This window comes from Tetrao urogallus (assembly GCF_951394365.1).
Source record: "Tetrao urogallus genome assembly, chromosome: 1".
Taxonomy (NCBI): Eukaryota; Metazoa; Chordata; class Aves; order Galliformes; family Phasianidae; genus Tetrao; species Tetrao urogallus.
The window spans coordinates 53,217,756-53,233,955 of NC_136813.1; the positions used below are offsets into that span (position 1 = coordinate 53,217,756).

The following is a 16,200-nucleotide window of genomic DNA, read 5'->3' on the forward strand; positions in this document are numbered from 1 at the left end:
CCCTAGCGAGAGCCGTATAGGGCGGTGCTGCCCCGCCCATCGCAGCGCCCGGCTCCACCCCGCCGGCTGCCCTTCCCGGCGGGCAGCGCGGCAGGGCGGTGAGCACGCATGCGCACTCCGCAGAGGGAGGCCGGGAGACCGTGGGGGGTTTCTCGGCTTGGTTCGTGTTCCCCTCTCGCGTCGGACTCCGCCCCCAGACTCTTCCTGCGCCGCCAGGTGAGCGGTGCTGCGCGCCCTGAAGATCGTCCGTAGGGCGGCTTGGTCTCTCGCTGGGGTCAGGCCGGTTGGGCGGTACCGGGCGGCCGCGGGGAGCGCAAACCCGTGTCGCGCTTGACCGACATTTGGGGGTTCTCTGATGTTAAACCCTGAGGGAGCCATCCGAAGCGACGGGACGGCGTTAGCGGCTTTGGGTTATTTGTGGTAACAATGTTCTTGAGTTTTCGGTGGTAAAACTCCAGCGGTTCATACGGTTCTTGGGTTTTGTACTTTGAATTGTGCCTCATGGACTCTTCTCTCTCAAGATAGCTAAGAGAGGACAATGGGAGTTCAAGGGCTTTGGAAACTGCTGGAGTGCACTGGAAGACCTATAAACCCACAAATACTGGAAGGAAAAATTCTTGCTGTTGGTATCCTTTAAGGCTGAGGAGCCGAATTTGTAAGAGAATTTATTCAAACCACTTCACTTAATTCTATACAAACAAGTTTGTTTTGTTTTGTTTTAAATTATTTTAAATTGTGACAATACTTTGATATTTTGCCCTTCTACTATGTACTGTTGAGACCTCACCTGGAGTACTCTGTCCAAATGTGGAGTCCTCAGTACAGGAGAGATGTGGACCTGCTCGAGTACATCCAGAGGAGCACCATGAAAATGAACCAAGGGGTGGAACGCCTCTCCTACAAGGACAGGCTGAGAGAGCTGGAGCTGTTCATGTTCGTGAAAAGAAGGCTCCAGGGAGATGTGAAAGCAGCTCTTTAGGGAGGCTATAAGAAGGAAAGAGATAGACTTTAGCAGTGTCTCCTGTGACAGGACAAGGGGAAATGGTTTCAAACTAAAACCATTTTCAGTGGGATTTAGATTGGAAGTAAAGAAAAAAGTTTTTATGATAAGGGTAGTGAGTGAAGCAGTGGAATAGGTTGCCCAGAGAGGTGGTGGATGCCTCATCCCTGGAGACATTCAAGATCAGTCTGGAAAGGGCTCTGAGCAGCCTGACCTACTGTAAGTGTCCCTGTTCCTTGCAAGGAGTTGGACTAGGTGACCTTTAAAGGTTCCTTCCAACTCAAATTACTCTTTGCTAATTGTTTGTAACTTCTGTATGAGCTTTCCTATCATATAAACTTGGTTAAATACTGGAAAAATGTTAGAAAGATGTGGAAATAAGTTATCCTTCTTTTATTTATAAACATTACTGAGGAAATAATGCTTGCTGCACAGCAGTTTCAATTTTGCTTTTTGTCCAGGGCAAGAAAAGCAGGATTTATTCCCTGAAGTTCACTGAAATATATGGATAACAGTGGGTTCAGTAGGCCAAGCATGGAACAGCAAGCCACTCGGTCAAATTTGCACTTTATAGAAACTGTTAACATGCAATCTTGTGTCTATATCATATTATCTCCTCTTAACCATTATTTAAGATATCAGTATTTGGTTGAACCAGGCAATAAAGGGAGTCAGAGATCGTCATGGTAATACTATACAAAATGCTCATCTCCTCACTCTTTTTAATCGACTCTGCAAGTTGCTGTTCTTTCGAATTCGGCCTGTCTTTGTTTTTGATGGGGAGGCACCACTTCTGAAGAGACAGACCTTGGTATGTACCTTTTCTGAGTCACTGCAATATAAAATATGGTGCATGTCTGTTGATACTGAGTAGCCATTTTAAAATTCCTTGGATTCTGTTTATACTTCTCAGCCATGAGGGTGGAGGGCTTGAAGCACGCTGTTGTCCAGATGTTCTTCATAATCCCAGTCTTTGTCAGCTCTTGGAGCATGCAGCTTCTCCCTTTTGATTGATATATTTTCAGGTTTGATTTTCACACCTACCAGACTGTAGAGAGGTGGATGATGGCAAAAGACTGACTTCTACTTCAGAATGGATCTGAACATGACTCTTGCAAGCATTTGTACCCAGAAGCTGAAAAACACTGCAGTCCCACAGAGGCCACTGACCCAGACTTAGAGGATTTGAAGGCTATGTCTATGTAGAGTGAGTTAGGAGTTGCTCATAGGCTCAGCATGCAGAGTTATAAGAGTTGTTCGCTCGATGCGTATCTTCAGCATCCAGCAAAATTAACTGGTGTTTTTTGTTCACAGGCAAAGCGAAGGCACAGAAAAGAATTGGCCGTCAGTGATTCCAGGAAAACTGCAGAGAAACTCTTGAAAACATTTCTGAAGAGACAAGCTATCAAAGCTGCTCTTTCTGGCAAAAGGCAGGAATAAAAATTATTTTGCCTTTGTTTATATCTGCTAAGTTTTATGTAGCTAAAAATCATTGTTATCCTCTTTTTTTCCCTAAGCAATGAACTTTATCCCAGTATTTCACAAGTTCGAAGAGAAGAAATTGATGATATTTATGTACTGCCCTCTTTAGAGGATGAAGAGAAAAACAGGTAGGTAGAGTTAAGAAAAATAGCTGAAATGATTGTAGTAAACTCAGATAAGAATTTAAGATATTGTTTTTGAAGTTGTTGGAAGATTTTTGACCCATATGATTCCTTAATATGTAACATATCTTCAGTTTGTGTTTCATTTCAATTTCTTTTTGGACAGATTGGATCGTAGCGTGGATCCAGAGGCCTTCTAGTTATTTATTTTAGGGTAACTAATAGAACAAGCTTTCAGCCTGTAGATTAGATTTCTACCCTGAATTCTTGTTGAGGGCTGAAAGTGCTCCCTCGCTTTCTATGTCTACATCTATGAGAGTAAATGAACCTGACTGTTCAAGTGGGTAGCTGGTGTGTGACAGCTGGATGCTGGTTATTGTCCCCTCATCCAGTGGTGTAGATGCACCAAGCAGAAGTAGACGTATTTGTCAAATATGTGACATCTTAAGTATGGGCAAGAGAGATGATTGACCACCACTGCTTTGCCTGTGTGAAGCCCCATCTGGAGTACTGTGTCCAGGCCTGGGGTCCCCAGTACAGGAGGGATGTGGAGCTGTTGGAGTGGATCTGGAGGAGGGCCACAAAGATGATCAGAGTGCTGGAGCACCTATCCTGTGAAGAAGGTTTGAAGGAACTGGGCTTCTTTAGCTTGGAGAAGGCTCTGGAGGGACCTAATTGTGGCCTTCCAGTACTTGAAGAGAGCTTGTAAGCACGAGGGGACTGACTTTTTAAAATGATTTGATAGTAACAGGATAAGAGGCATGGCTTTAAATCCAAAGGGGACCTAGGTTAGATGTTAAGAAGAAATTTTTTATGCAGAGGATGGTGATGTACAGGAACAGGATGCCTGGGCAGGTTGTCTTATCTGAGGAGGTGTTCGAGACCAGTTTGGATAGGATCCTGGGCAGCCTGATCTAGTGGGTGGCAACGCTGCCCACAGCTGTGGGATTGTAACTAGATGATCTCTGAAGTCCTCTTCAGTCTAAGCTATTTTATTTGTGTGTGTGTACTTTGCTGTTGTGTGTGGGTTTTTTTTGTTTTGGTTTTTTTTTTTTTTTTCCAAGTGTCAGGGAGGGAAGGCTAATATCCTTTTGCTTAAAATACACGTTTCATTTACCTGAGGAAATGTCTTTTTCCTTGCTGTGATTTTTAGCTCAGAGGAGGAAGAAGAAAAAGAATGGGAAGTAAGAATGACCCAGAAAAAGCTACTGCAGGTAAATACATCCTAATTCCCTTGTTATTGTGAACTATCCTGTCATTTAAATGCTATACTTCTTTAAATAAAAAAAAAAGTTTGAGTTTGATGGTATAGGTGTTACTATAGCATAACTGACCAAGTAAGCAAGGTGATTTTAAGAATGCCATGATTTCCTACAAATCTAAAAACATAAAAGGAATTTTCTTCACTTGAACACAGCAGAATAGGAATTTTTATGTCTTCATTTTAAACTACTTTCTCTGGAATAAGAGTGTGTCTTCTGTAATATCAAAAAATGAAATGTGTGCATTTTTTCACATGTATGTGCAGATAAGCAGCATATTGAACAGAATTTGCATACTTACCTGAGTACAGAGTGACGTTGAAATGCATTGGTCCTTGAGTTTTCACAGACAAACTCTGTATTCCTTTCTGATGCGCTGATCTTAGAGGAAGAGGAGAAAAGAAACACGTCAGCTAAGCAGAATGTGTAATGAATTGTAAAATTATTTTTTCTTTCAAAAACAAACGAACAAAACCAACATTAAATAAACTCTCTTGGAAACACTGTCAGTGTTGGAAGTAGTTTGCAAAAAAAAAGCCAAAACAACCAAACCTCTTTGGAAGGATAAAACCAGGCTTGCTGAGGCTCTAAAACTGTCTTCTGTGATTCATGCTGAATATATTTTTATGGAAAGAATGAAACCAAGTTTTAAAGTTGTAGTTTATATGGAGTGCATCAAACAGTATAGGAAATGGTAACAAAGATTTTATAGTTGTTTTTTATTTTTTTTATTTTTTTTTTAATTTGAAAGGATGATGAAAATATTTCACTGTTTTTAGGCTGTCATATAAAATTAATGTATATATTTTTCCTGTTTTTTTTTTTTTTAATAGGAACAATTATTTGAAAACCCTCATGCTATAGATATAGATTCAGAAGACTTTAACAAGCTGCCTCCAGAAGTAAAGCATGAGATCTTGTCTGATATGAAGGAACTTACTAAACGAAACAGAACATTATTTGAAGCAATGCCAGAGGTAGTATTTAAAATAGTGTCAAGCCATTGTGGTGGTTCTATTACAGATGAATCACATCTGGAGAGCTTTACTCACATACTCTATTTAATGAGAAATGTTATGATAAGGGAGGAAGGAAAAGCAAGCAAGTAATGACTCCTAACAGATCCTTCCCATGTGTGCATTCAGTGTCCTATCTCTTGGTTTCTACTAAAATTGCTAATTTGGTTTGGCAAGAATGAAAAAAGCATGCTGTGTGTCATCCCTCAGCAGCATTATGCCCAATGTTTCAGTTACAAGGAACCTGCTGCTAATGCAGATAAGTCAGGCAGAATGAGTGCAGCTCGGATTACAAACCCCCAGATTGTTAGGGGAGCTCACAACTGCAAAAAGACCTGCATGTTTGTAACTTAGATGTGATACCAAAGCCATTCTGAGATGAGTGGGGAATCCTGCAGTGCTACTTGTAGAATAGCTTTCTGGAGCACAAATATTTTTAAATTACAGTATCAGATGAAATGATAGCTTGTGCCTCAGTGCAAGCTAAGCACCATTTTGTGGTGGACAGCATCTTAAAAACCACCCACATGTGGATTCTATTATAATTGCATTGTTGTTAAGATGGGGACTAGTTCTGTTAGCCAGCTCGCTTTTGTTGATCACATCATTTAGATCTCATTGTGTTTAACCAGCATTCAGAACTCCTTAATGGTATCTTTTAGAATTCTGTTGTGTATTGCAGCAGTAATAGCACTGTCACTTGTGAATGCAGCAGTCAATAAATGCCAAATGTTGCCTACTTAAAGGAAATAAGAAAATACTTCTATTAAAAGGCTTTCCAGAGCATGGTAATTGCGCTTGCTTTAAAGGTGCAGTTAGTGTCATTTTTTGAAAAATTGACTTGGATTCTTTTTTTTTTATTAAGGACTCCAGTGACTTTTCCCAGTACCAGCTTAGGGGCTTGCTTAAGAAGAGTCACCTCAGTCGGTGCATAGAAAATGTACAAAAAGAGTTGAATCAGCAGCACTCGGGTCAAATCCAAACACAATATGACAATGAAGGTGGTTTTGTGAAAGAAATGGAATCTAGGAGGATAATCTCTGAAGACTCTTCTCACTATATCTTAATAAAAGGTATGTCAGGTCTTCACTTTATAAAACCTTTTATTCACTGTGTGCAGTCTGCAGCTTTTAATTTTAAGAAAAGACCTGCATATTGTTTACAGGTGTATGTAGTGAAATTTACTGTACTGTTAGACATAATTGACTATGATTGGCAAATGTAGAAAACTGGCTTATTAATCTTCAAATGATGGGTTTTGTTTTTTTTCTTATGTAGTGTGGAATGCTAGTATAAAACAGCATTTTATCTTAAAAAAAACTGTTTTTTTCAGGTTTTCAAGCTAAAGAAGATGCTAGTAAAGACTTGGAAGCTACTGCAGGACCCTCATCAGAAAGGTCTGAATTGAATAAAATAAATGAATCTCCAGCTAATGCAGAGTTAATTGCATCTGACAAGTTGCAGACAGACAAAGATAACAGTGTAGTCACAGCACCACCCTCTCCCCAAACATTGCTTGCTATCCAGGCAGCAATGGTGGAAAGCAGCTCAGAAGAAGAACTGGGAAATGAAGATAAAGAACGACTAAACCTGACTCGGTCTGTAATGGAAGAAGGCAGTGTGTCTCCAAGAACACTGCGGGCAATTCAGCAAGCTCTGAATGATGATGATGAAAAGGAGGAAGTTGTTACTGTTAGAGCTGATAGAGTGCAAACAGAAAGGTCAAAAGCGAAGGATTTTCTTCTTAGTAGCTCAGATGAGGAAGATCAGATTCCTGAAGTTAAAGAGGATAAAGAAATACTTATATCTACAATTCATTCATCAAACCAAGCAATTGTGCAGGATATTGAATTTGGACAAAAGAGTCAGGAGTTGGGAAAAAATTGTATTACACCCAAGGGCACCAGTATGTCCACAGATAAAAATTACTCTTGTGTTGATGATACTGAAAAAGGGAAAGAAGTTGTAGACACAGAATTAAATGGTTCAAAAATAGACTCAACTTATTTGGAAGACAAGGATGTGAACTTGTGCATTCAGAAGCCAAGCTGTTCCTCTTCACAAGCTAGTATAGGGCCTTTGGTTCACAGTGAAACAGCAGGATTTTCTAAAACCGAGGAAAACTTGAAAATTTGTGAAATTACAGAGGAAGTTCATTCACAGACAGAAGAGAGTATATCTGAGGTACAAAAGGAAACTGAAATTCTTCCACCAACACAAGGTCCTAAGGAGGGAAGAGAAGGGACATTACAGTCTGAAGACAGTGATTCTGATGGTATGTGCATTTTAATTGAGCAAAAAGATAAAAAGATAAAGCCTTACTGTATTTGAAATCAATTGAATTTAACCTTAACCTTGTAAGAAATGCTTTTAAACAGATCTATTCCTACATACACTGGAATTGGGAAGAAAATCTGAGCTATATTTTCCCTATAGTGCCGTGCCTGGGTACACAATATGGAAAAGCAGGAAAGATTGTTTTTCTATACCTTGAGCTTGATTAACTTAGATGTGGATGGTTAACTACTTTGTTTGTTTGTTTCACAGTTCTTTTATCTGTTTATTTCATATAGCAAAAGCAAAATAACAACCAAGCCAGCAAACCCAACCTCAAAACAAAACAAAAAACAAACCAACCCACTGCCCCACTAAAAAATAAGTTGAAACACGTCTTTTTTTAAACAGACAGCAAGAAGCTGAGCTCTTTGTTCTCCCCTTGTAGGAAGCTTCATTGAAGTGGACAATGTGATTAGTAACGAGGATGAATTTTCTACTGAATGTGATGAGAGACTGGGTGATAAAACAGCACTTTCGGAAAGGGAGGAAGATGGACATGATATAGTCACACAGAACTTGCTGAATGATTCTGATGAAGTGCAACTGGCAAGCAGTCAGAATGCTGAAAAAGAAGATAATATTAGAGATGCAGGAGATGAGTGGCAAGACATCAGTTTGGTAACTTTGATACTTGTCTTAAGCTGATAGTTAAGTGCTATGTCGTGAAATACTTTTGCAGAAAAGCCATCAGGGGACTTTTTCATAACTGTAATATATTTATTTAAATTCTGTAGGGGCATTTTTTTAAAGATGACAATTAAACAATATCTGAAATCAGGAGAAGTGTCCTCCTGATGAGGAGACTTAGGTATGATCTTATAATTTACTGCATAAGAGAAGCTATGACAGTTTCCTGACATGAATTAATGGAGCTTATACTACTAGTTGTGGACATAGGTATTATTAGATAAAGTATAAAATGGTTGAAATGACCAAAAACTTGTTTTATTTTTCAGGAAGATCTAGAAGAATTAGAAAATGACCTTTCTGCTGAACAGGAAATGCTTCAGTCTCAAAAACAACAGCAGGAGCGTGTTGCTTCTTCTGTAACGGGGCAAATGTTCTTGGAAAGCCAGGTAATTCACTGAATCATTTCAATTTGATTCAATATAAGACATGCCCTCCCACCCCTACAGTCAAATGTTTTCCTTTTCTTCCTACTTAATTTTTTTGTATAATTAAAATAGGAGATTCTCAGTCTCTGTGCCTAGTACTTTTTAGTGGAAATTAAGATTTGCTCTGAAATATTAAATACCTCCTAACTGTGAAATTGACTTTTTTTGAGTCACGTATTAGTATATTACAATCCATTTTTCAGATGAAGTATTAACTGTTTTGTCTTCATCCTACAGGAGCTTCTCCGCCTATTCGGCATTCCGTACATTGAAGCTCCTATGGAAGCAGAGGCACAGTGTGCTGTATTGGACCTCACTGATCAGACCTCTGGAACAATCACTGATGATAGTGATGTTTGGTTATTTGGTGCACGGCATGTTTATAAAAATTTCTTCAGTCAAAACAAATATGTGGAATATTACCAGTATGTTGATTTTCAAAACCAGCTGGGTAAGGGCCAGTGACTGTAGATACAAGTGTCTTTGATAAGACACTTTTTTTTGCCATGTATCTTTCTGAAGTTGGATTTCCTACAGAAACAGATAACACATGCATAAAATGCAGCGTTCTTTGGAAAGTCTCTAAAGACATTCAGATGGATTGCTGTTTCTATTGCCAGATGGAAATTTATTTTGGATATGTTGACACATAATGATTGAAAAGGGATCCTATGTCCTATGTAAGAAGGTTTTTCAGTTAATATTGACAGCTTTTTCTTCTTATTGTTCTTGAACTTCCTAATCAGATTCTTGCTAATTATGATGAACTGTTGAGCTTTAATGTTATGTAGTATATTGAAGAAAATATGAACTAGTTCTGCATAAACTAGACAATAATAATAATAAAAAAACAACCTATAAATCTTTTTAAAGTCACTCTGATCTTTGAAAGATCACTCTATGATCTTTGAAGTCATATTTTAATATCTTCAGTATGGGAAATACAGCGTGCAGTGGAAAATGTATCTCTGTTTTCTTTTCTCAACAAAGAGAAAGCTATTATTTTACTTATTGTTACTTATCTTAGATATGCCACTGTAGTTTACTTGAGAAGAGTAAAATAGCAAACTGTGCTTAATTAGGAAATGCAGCTATGGTGCTTGAGGTAGCAGTAGTTTATTAACACTGCTCTAGAATATAATTTAGCAAATCTGGATGTTAATGCATGTATATTTCTTTTGTTGTTTGTCTTTCAGAAAATACAGTGTTTTTAATTTGTAAGGGAACATATGAGGAATGCGGTGGCTGTATTTGGTTTACACTCTTTCTTTTACAGGGTTAGATCGAAACAAGTTAATTAATTTGGCATATTTGCTTGGAAGTGACTACACTGAGGGAATCCCAAATGTTGGCTTTGTAACAGCGATGGAGATCTTAAATGAATTTCCTGGACATGGATTGGAACCTCTTCTAAAATTCGCGTATGCTTTGCTGGATTTTATTGTTTTTCTTTCATATTTTTCTGTAATGTCAGTGTTGGTCAATATACTTTCTGCTCTTACGTATACAACAAAATGTGTGAGGCTAACTTAACTATCAAGGAGGCTAACTTAACTATAAAATATGTAATGCGTTGTATCGGTACTTGAAATGGCAGGTAATCAAAACGATGTGTTGATGCAGCAATTACAGCAAGACTAGTGAAGACAATAGAACAGCTTTAAAACTGTGCAACTGCCTCCAAGTTCATTGCAGAGCTGGATCCCTAGTGGAGTCAAGGTTGTTTCTCCCTGAGCATGTGAGAAGGTGCTGTAGCTTGCCCATAGAGAAAAGAGACTTGATGACCTGGAAAGAGACAGACAGGTAGGCTGTGGGGAAGCACAAAGTTTGAATTGTGCCAAGCCAATTGTATTGGCAGTTGTGAGAATCACAGACTCATAGAATCTTTTTGTTGGAAGGGACCTTAAAGATAATCCAGATCCAACTCCTCTGCTGTACACAGAAGCACCTTTCATCCCTGGAGACATTCAGGGCCAAGCTGGATGTGACTCTGCGCAGCCTGGTCTAGTCGTTGGTGGCCCTGCACATAGCAGGGGGGTTGAAACTAAATGATCTTTGAGGTCCTTTTCAACCCAGGCCATTCTATGAATCTGTGATGCCACTAAACCAGGTTGCTCAGACTGGTTAGAAGTTTGTATGTTTGTTTTTTTGATCTCTGGTTTTTATACCAAAAAAAACTCCAAAGAATGATTGTTACATGTGGGGTGTCCTTCCCTTTGGCTTCTAAAGTGGAATCCAGGTAATGTTTGCTACCTTGGCTAACAATGGCTGTGTTTACTGTATGTTTTGTCCTTTTTACTTTCAGATTCTTATGCCCTTTAAGCCATTATCCTTTGAAAATCTCCTATCTCATATCTTGCAGTAGCTGAAGTAGGGAGACTGATTAAAGCCATTTAAGATAGCAAAGTGGCTGTTGGCAATTCAAGTTACATTTTATGGGAACAAGTGAATACTTTTTTCTGTTTTTCAGTGAGTGGTGGAACGAGGCTCAGAAGAATAAGAAAATCAGACCTAATCCACGTGATACCAAAGTCAAGAAGAAATTGCGGGAGCTGCAGCTTTCTTCAGGTTTCCCAAATCCGGCAGTGGCAGAAGCATACCTGAAGCCTGTGGTGGATGAGACAAGGGGCTCATTCACGTGGGGAAAGCCTGATGTAGAGCAGATTAGAGAATATCCTTTTACTATAAGACAGGAATTGCTAGCTAAAAGTACTCAGCTTAAAGTTCGTATGGCTAGCTAGTGCCTCAGTAACAGAGTGTCAAATTCTTAGCATCTCACTGGTGTGACGGACCTCCTTACCCCCATCTAAATGTACTTTCCTACACTGATACTAACTCTGGAATTGAAAAAAAATGTAGATATATGTACATGGCATTTGAGGCTGTGCTGCCCTTCTGCTTCACTCTGAATGCAGGGTCTTACTGCTGAACTGACTAACTTGTGATGTTATAATTCTGTAACTGTACTGTCACAAGTAGATTTCAAAACCTGTTTATTCACCACATTCTTTGCAATAATGCCATTTCTTGCAACAGTTGTAGCTTGAGCTGCAGTGAATTGTTGAAAAGTGATGGCAACGCATACAGAGTTAATAGTGTTTTAAACAGTAAACCAAAATTCCAGTGTTTGTAAGTGTAAAAATAAGGTTTATTTATAGATGTTGTGTTTTATGACAATGCTGCATATCCAAAATGCACTTTTTCTTTATGAAGACATGCTTTTGGAAATGCTGATGTTAGAGTTCTGTACCTAACAGAGATGTAATGTCATGATGGAAATACATAGCATAACATTAGAATCATCCACATAACTTGGCTTTAATAACTTAAGATATTTTCTGTTTTTGTAGTAGTAACATCTCTGAAGAAACTTTCCTCTAGGCATTGGTTATTTGCAGAATTTCTATTTTTGTGTTTACAAAATAGTAGCAATAGCCATTTTGTAATGTTCCTTAGCTTTCTGCATATTCTGTAAAGATCACTTTGGCTGGACTAGGGCAAAGACAGATGACATCCTTTTGCCTGTGATAAAACAGCTGAACTTGCAACAGGTATGGTACAGAGCAATGTATACCTTAAGGCTAGCTGGAAAAATGTAAGAATCATTTTGAAATGAACAGCAAGGCTATATGTTTCCCAGAAACTGGGATTTGGACATTTTTTATCTTAATGTATATTTATATTTTAAAATCTTTAAATGATTCTCTAGATTTTATTTCTTTATGATCGGGTTTATTGTGAGGCATTCTACTTAATTTCAGTGGTTGCAATTTTCATAGTTGATATAAAGCTTTATCATGTACCTACCTCAAATCCAGGTTGCAGGACATAAATAGAACTACAAGTACCTCCAGTACATTTAGTGCTTTTAAAAGACACTACATTGAATCTTAAAATGATTCGTAAGAATGACCCTAAGATTATAGTGAAGATTTTAAGTGAAATGGACCATTGAATACCACACTCATTGTGTAAGGAGAAGTGCGGAATGAAGCATTTATCAAGAGCCCCTTTATAACATTATTGTTCTTCACCAATAAATGTGCTGTGAACTTTCATACAACTTAAAAGTGAATAGTGATACATGCTGTGATACTCTGAAAGTCAGTGGTAAAATGGTTTACTCATATTCTTATCTTCTGCTATCAATGAGATGTAGTCCACACCAATCTTCTAGGCTCTCTCTGTCAGTCAAAGGAGTGAAAAGTACCACAAAACAGGTTAAATCCATATACTTTCAGGCTGACTAGAGCAACCTCTGGAAGCATCTGTCTCTTAGCCGATTTTATGGATAATATAGAGGACTAGCATAGTTTGTACAGCAAGCCTAGTTGTAGTTAACAGATTCATTGTGTTTGACTACTTCTAGTTCTACTCTCAAATCTGTAGCAGCACGTGATACAATTCCATTCAAATGACAGCATTTTGTTGCAGTAGCGTATGCAGATACAAAGTGCACTAACAGTATCCCCTTAATAAACATTCTGTTGTTTTAACAGCTTGCAGTTTAGCACTTTTTTGCAAGGATATACTGAAGAACACTACAGAGATTCTGTGTATCAGGTTTTAAAATAGAACTGTGTTTCTACGTAAAATCACACGCGCAATGTTAATAAAAAAGTTCACTCATTTTGCCCATTATTTAGTTTCTATCAAAGTTCTCATTGCATAATTTATAATAAAGTGCAGTTATTACTGGAATCATGCATCTTATTATCTGTGTGCATTCTGATTTCGTTAGTTTTTATCCTGCTTTAATTTATAATGCTTTGTACTATAACTTAGGTAACAACTAACTTTCTGTCACAAAAGCATCCAAAGCTGTTTCACTGTTTTTTTTTGTTGTTGTTGTTTTGTTTTTTAATAGACTCAGCTTCGAATTGATTCGTTCTTCAGATTAGAACAACATGAAAAACAAGCTATTAAAAGTCAGAGACTACGCAGAGCTGTGAGCTGTCTGAAGAGAAAGGAAAATGATGAAGTTTCAGAGGCTACTGCTGCTATGGAGGAAGAACTTAGTCAGCACAAGGAAAAGAAAGGGGAAAGTGCTTCAGGCTGCACAGATCATCAAGGCATAGTGACAGAAATTCAAAGTGGAAAGAAAAGAAGGCATTCAGATTCCAGGAAAGTGCATTTATTTGGAGGTGGTTTTGTTGGGAGTTTGCATCTTTCAGAAACTTCTAGTGACTCCTCAGCAGAAGAATCAGAAAACAGAGATTTAGACAAAAGAAGGAAAATTGCCTCTGAAACAGAGACAGCAGACCACAAAAAGAGCTACAGTAGCTCAAGTGGTGAGGATGAAGAACTGGGAAACATGATTTTGGTGACTGCCAAACCTGTATTTAAGGGCAGAAAACAAAAATCACGAAGTAAGGGAGGAAGAAAGAAGAGGAGGTCTTAAAGGAAAGAAGTCATAAAAAAGCAGACTATGTAAATGGGCTTTATTACTTAAACTCTGTAAGTATTCTAATGATTTTTTTGGTGTAAAAACAATAAATTATCCTTATTAATCATGCATTCGTCATGAATTGTCTTTGTGTCCAGAATTTAAATAGGGATTTTAAACAAGAAAAAAAAATACTTTCATCACAATTGCTCATAAAAGCTGTATGCTGGACTTAATGTAACTATAAGTTTAGGCCCAAAATTGTATCTATTCATTTGCTTTTTATCACTGCTGATTTGCATTATTATCACTGCGATAAAATAGCTATTAAAATCACATGCAACCTGTTGCACCCTGAACTTCACACTTATATAAAACCTTAATGACTTAATTTATTTCTAGGTATTGAGAGAAAGAAAAGAAGTTCTATTAGTCTCGGTTCCCTTATTCTCTGCATCATGCCTGCTCAAAGTATAATGTTGATTATTGAATCATTTATGGTACAACATTAACCATCATAATATGTCATGGAAAATAGTACAGTAGAGTAAATTTGATAAGCCATTATAGATTGTATGTTCTGAATGTAAATTACATGTTAGACGTGGAATTATTTGAGCATAGCCACAGACAGCATTTGTTTCCAAAAGTGATGCTCAGAAGTAGTATGGAGTTTTTCTTACAAGTCCCTTAGATTTCGCCTTAGAGCATTTATGTGGGCATGTGTGAAATATTTCCATTTGCTTTCCTGCCCAAACCCTTTGGCATATCAGTTGCTCTTTCTGAAACTGTCTTAATTCAAGCCAGATTTTTTTCTTTATCCTTATATCTCCACACAGCAGGATTCTGTCAGCCTGCACCCCACCCCCTACCCAGCACTTCCCTGCCCACCCTTGCTTTAGTTTCATCCTTGGGGAGGATTTTATTAAAAGTGCAGGGGATTCTTCCTGGAAAACTACTTTCTTGCTAGTGCTTCAACAACCCGGCATACAGATCCACTGGTTGCAACACTCTTGTCAGGTTATTTTATGAGATAAATAATTTGCTAGATCCAGACTTTCTTCTCTCACCTCTCTCTCTGATTATAGAACTTATTTATAGCTCCTGTGGGTTAAGATGGAAAAACAGCGATTGCTGCCAATCACACACATGTTCTTACATTACATTTTAGTCCTTTTTGCTTTTTGATCTCTCAGTTATTATTTTTTTTTGTAATTCCTCACTGTTTCATTGCCTGAAAGTCAAAGTCCATGCAGCTAAGTTGTGAAACATCAGCCTTTCCTGGAAGGATGAAGGGTTGAGGTTCACTAGGTAGGATTTGGTCCTTCTAGCTGCAAAGAGTCTAATGTATAATGGAGTGTTTTCTGGGTGAAAAATATCCCTTTTTCTGGGTGAAAAATAGTACTTTCGTAAAAGATTGTCACATTATAAGTATATTCTCAGTCTGGACAGCCAGTTTACAGCTTTATTTTGCAGATTACTTGAGTGTTGCTGTTTTAACTTTAAAGGGTAGATTAGGCCTTGTTTTGTTTAATAGCTTCTAGATGTAGGAATATGATAAGATACATCTTTGATTTCTGTAAGGCGCAGTATTCTTGTATAATAAATTATTATTCTGTGTCACCTAGAAACATCAGCTGAGGTTAAAATTTGGCTGAAAAGTGGTGAAGTAAAGAGGTAGTTTCTATCCTGAATATATTGTATTGTAAACAAAGAGAGGTCTTAAAGTTACCTCCATTTGTTCCAGTGGCACTAAGTGATTGCAGTCTGTTGAGGAAATCTACATCTTGTTTATGTGAAAAGAGGAGTGATGCATTTATGTATTTATGTATTTATATTTATGTACATTGACAGCTGTCTGAGTTGAATATTCAACTGTAGGTTTTGTACCTTGCTGCTGCTCTGCATTTTTTTATGAGTATGTGTTTGCATATGCATTTGCACAAAATGCACTCCTGTTTTGTAAATTGGCCCTTTGTGCTTGGAAGAAGCCTTTGTCTGAAGAATTACTTTTTGTTCTTCAGTTACTTTTTAGTGACAGTGAGAACTTACTAAAACAACCTTGCTACTGTCTTGTTACTGCCAAAACTGTTTGGAAATTGGTTACTTTTTTGGTTGGAGCTCCCCTAACTGCTGTTATGAGATCTTCTGTACCCTTACATAAAATAGCCATGGTGCCTTGTGCCTACTTTGGGTTCCTGCTGCAGCTGTCAGGATTTATTACTGCTGCTGGTGTGGGGATGTTGGCAATATGTAATGCACACTTCAGAACTTTTCTATCTGGAACTGTCTGGCAGCTAACTGCGAAGCAGACAATTTGACAATCAAGGATTTTTGAGTGTGGTCATCGGGAAGATAGAAGCAGAGATTTAGGTAATGTTAACTGCAACACAGTCAATGTGGCTTGCTGTGTGTTTTACTCCAATTATTTTCTATCATTTGCCTTTCACTCTGTAAGTCAGTAACTGAACTGTTCTGCA

The 16,200-nt window shown here is 38.1% G+C and overlaps 1 protein-coding gene across 1 annotated transcript; it reads left to right on the top strand.

Annotated features, from left to right (window-relative positions):
* Window positions 1–538: 538 nt before the first annotated feature.
* Window positions 539–13,735, top strand: LOC306949779 (DNA excision repair protein ERCC-5-like; the record flags this gene model as incomplete). Its single annotated transcript, XM_079539796.1, has 15 exons — window positions 539–626; window positions 1,636–1,811; window positions 2,315–2,430; window positions 2,518–2,610; window positions 3,758–3,818; window positions 4,700–4,843; window positions 5,748–5,955; window positions 6,216–7,157; window positions 7,605–7,837; window positions 8,176–8,295; window positions 8,572–8,785; window positions 9,611–9,755; window positions 10,805–11,007; window positions 11,791–11,885; window positions 13,202–13,735. The coding sequence occupies 15 exons, from the start codon at window positions 539–541 to the stop codon at window positions 13,733–13,735; spliced, it is 3,372 nt and encodes a 1,123-aa protein (XP_079395922.1).
* Between the last annotated feature and the right edge of the window lie 2,465 nt (window positions 13,736–16,200).